Source organism: Microtus pennsylvanicus, chromosome X (genome assembly GCF_037038515.1).
Source record: "Microtus pennsylvanicus isolate mMicPen1 chromosome X, mMicPen1.hap1, whole genome shotgun sequence".
NCBI lineage: Eukaryota > Metazoa > Chordata > Mammalia > Rodentia > Cricetidae > Microtus > Microtus pennsylvanicus.
Window position 1 is genome coordinate 28,819,288 of NC_134601.1, and position 2,937 is coordinate 28,822,224.

Sequence of the window (2,937 nt, forward strand, 5' to 3'; positions counted from 1 at the left end):
TTGTTTAACACTATGACTGTGTTTTCCGCGTGGAGGATCCCAGTAGGGAAGTGACAGGAACTGTAGGTGATGATGGCTGCTCTCTGTGCAGAGAATGGACTGCAGGGTGAGCTAGTGTGGGGGTACAGCCATCAGGAACCTGTTGCAGAAGGCCAGGGGAGGGGCTAGGCTGTATGGAAGCCATGATGCAGCAGTGTGCAAAGGGAAGGGTTCCCTGGACAGGGCAGATGGGACCTTCAGTGACTGTGTCTGGGTGTGGGGGATGAGGCAGCTCGAGTTCCCCTGGGCTTATTCAGCCACACAGAGACACTGTGCTGCTGTTTCCTGTCAGCTGCCCCAAGTGCCTTAGACTATCTATCAGCTGACAGTGGTGGTAGGGTTAACCAGTGACTTGGGGGAAAAAAGAACAGGCAACGTGGGCGGTGCGCGCTCCAGGGACGCGTGCGCGCGCCCAGCATTCCGCGCGAGCCAGAGGAAGGCAGAGGGAACGCGAGCGAGCAGACAGCAAGCCCTGCCCAGCAAGCGAGTCTCTGTGAGCGAGCTGAGCTAGCGAGCGAGAGAGCGAGTGAGCGAGCGCCGGTGGAGCCCGCGTGGAGGGAGCCGCCGATCCATCCTGCAGCATGAACACCCTGCTCTCGCGGGCGAACTCGCTGTTCGCCTTCACGCTGAGCGTCATGGCGGCGCTCACCTTGGGCTGCATCCTCACCACCGCCTTCAAAGACAGAAGCGCGCCAGTGAGCCTCAAAGTCTCCAGGGTCCTGCTCAAAAAAGTGGAGGACTTCACCGGACCCAGGAAAAGAAGCGACCTGGGCTTCATCACCTTCCACATCTCTGCGGATTTGGAGAAGACTTTCGACTGGAACGTCAAGCAGCTCTTCCTTTACCTCTCGGCAGAATATTCCACGAAAAGCAACGCTGTGAACCAGGTGGTCCTGTGGGACAAGATCCTTCTGCGAGGAGAGAACCCCAAGCTGGATCTGAAAGATGTCAAAAGCAAGTATTTTTTCTTTGACGACGGGCACGGTCTCAAGGGAAACAGGAATGTCACTTTGACTCTGTCCTGGCAAGTTATACCGATTGCTGGCATTCTGCCTCTTGTGACTGGATCTGGACGCGTGTCTGTCCCATTTCCAGATTCGTATGAAATAGCCACGGCTTTTTGAAGAACTCTCTCTGCGTGTGTGTTAAGGAATAGTAGTTAAAAACTGTCAAGAATCTGAAGAAACTCATGCTATAAACTTTGTGTGTGGGCATTCGTGCGGGCATTCGTGCATGTTCACATTGAATGTGATTTAGAGGCAGACTTTTGCTCGTCTCTTGTTAAAGCATGCTTGATGCCTGAAAAACAGTTAATGTGATTATTCGGTAGCTGCTGAAAGTGTTGAAAATAAGGTTACTAACAACTTTTTCTGAAGAGTGAATACATCTGTAATCTGTAAATCATTGTAACACCTTTAATGGCTGTCTGTCTAAGAAATTGGGTCTTTCCAGGTTTTCCCTACTAAAGTTTTCATGTTTTGCATCGTTTTTAAATAATTTTTTTACATTGTCATTGAGAGTTGAAATGTTTGCATGACTTCCCCACTGAGTGAAGCTTGTTTCAGTGTGTATACTAGGTGCTAATTATGTACAATTATCAGAAAGTCTCCATTTTCATAATGTTTCATAAAGTATAATTTTCCATTTGCAAATTCTCTTATATGCTATCCTATTCTATTGTCAATCATCTAGTGATGTATATAATACAAACATAGGCTCTTTGAAGATGAAGAATGTGAAAGACTGAAGTTTGGGGAATCCAAGCTTCAATAGCTAGAAAAGAATGGAGTCCGACTTTGATCTTGGATAGTCTAATTCCCTAAGTTTATTCCATCTCTTATGCCTGAGATAACATTGTAGTACAGTTTCATTTATAATGTACATTGTGTTTTAATAACCCTGAAACCCTTTGTCTTGATGTTTCTGATATTACATAAAAGTAGCTTGAACACAAATTGTAAAAAAAAATGCTATAGAAATAATATTTCCCTTCACTCTCTGTGTGTGTGTTTTCTTTATAATAGAAGTATAAAAACCCAAATATTTCTAAAATAAGTTGGATATTATACATATAAAAGCACACAATTAAATATGTAATTTGATTTATTTTCTGCTGTGGGAAAATCAATAATCTCCAAGATAGCATTTACAGGGTAGCTTTAAGGGAAAGGAGGAAGAGACCTGGTCAGTCATCATCATCAACTTAGACCATGAAACCCAATATGGACAATTGTCCAATTCTTAAGGGAAAGAGAGATTCGAGAAGGGTTATACAGCACAGGTGATACGGAAGTAGAAGACAGAATACCATAATTTAAGCACGGAGAAGCACTGTATCTTCACCGTCCGTGGTGACACATTATTACTATTTCCAGAATAGTGCATAGCAATGGAACCACTAAGGAATCCAGTGTGGAGGTGTCTCAAAACACGAAAATTTAACTGCACTCTGACTCAGGTATACAATTCCTGGGAATACACCCAAAGGACTTTGTATCCTACCGCAGGGACACTTGCACATCCACATTTATTACTGCTCATTTCACAAGAGCAGGAAATGGAATCAGCCTAGATGTCCATCAAAAGATATGAAAATATGGTACATATATGCAATTTAATCTATTCAGCCATAAAAAGGCGAGATTTTCCTGGAAATAGGCATATTGCCCAAAGGAGACCTTAGCTTCTAGGTTTTACCTGTTTATTTTGGAGGGAAAGAGTGTATATGGTTGCCAAGTGACCAGAAAGGGATCCATGAAAGGAGTCAATAGAGGCTTCACTTTAAAGGAGGAAGTGGACACAGAAACAGGAAATATGTGATGTGATACAGAAGAGGAATGCTGAAGATGGAAGGGTTTGGACAGGTAGCGGGGAGGGCAATTGGGGAGATGAAAGGAT

General features: G+C 44.3%; 1 protein-coding gene across 1 annotated transcript; it reads left to right on the top strand.

Annotated features, from left to right (window-relative positions):
* The first annotated feature begins 246 nt into the window (after nucleotides 1-246).
* LOC142841301 (signal peptidase complex subunit 3) lies at nucleotides 247-2,038 on the top strand. Its single transcript, XM_075958133.1, has one exon. The coding sequence runs from the start codon at nucleotides 621-623 to the stop codon at nucleotides 1,161-1,163; it is 543 nt and encodes a 180-aa protein (XP_075814248.1). The 5' UTR covers nucleotides 247-620; the 3' UTR covers nucleotides 1,164-2,038.
* Nucleotides 2,039-2,937: the final 899 nt, after the last annotated feature.

Bases quoted from the DNA above. Each gene is read 5' to 3' on its own strand.
- LOC142841301 (XM_075958133.1), top strand. From the start codon at position 621: ATGAACACCCTGCTCTCGCGGGCGAACTCGCTGTTCGCCTTCACGCTG.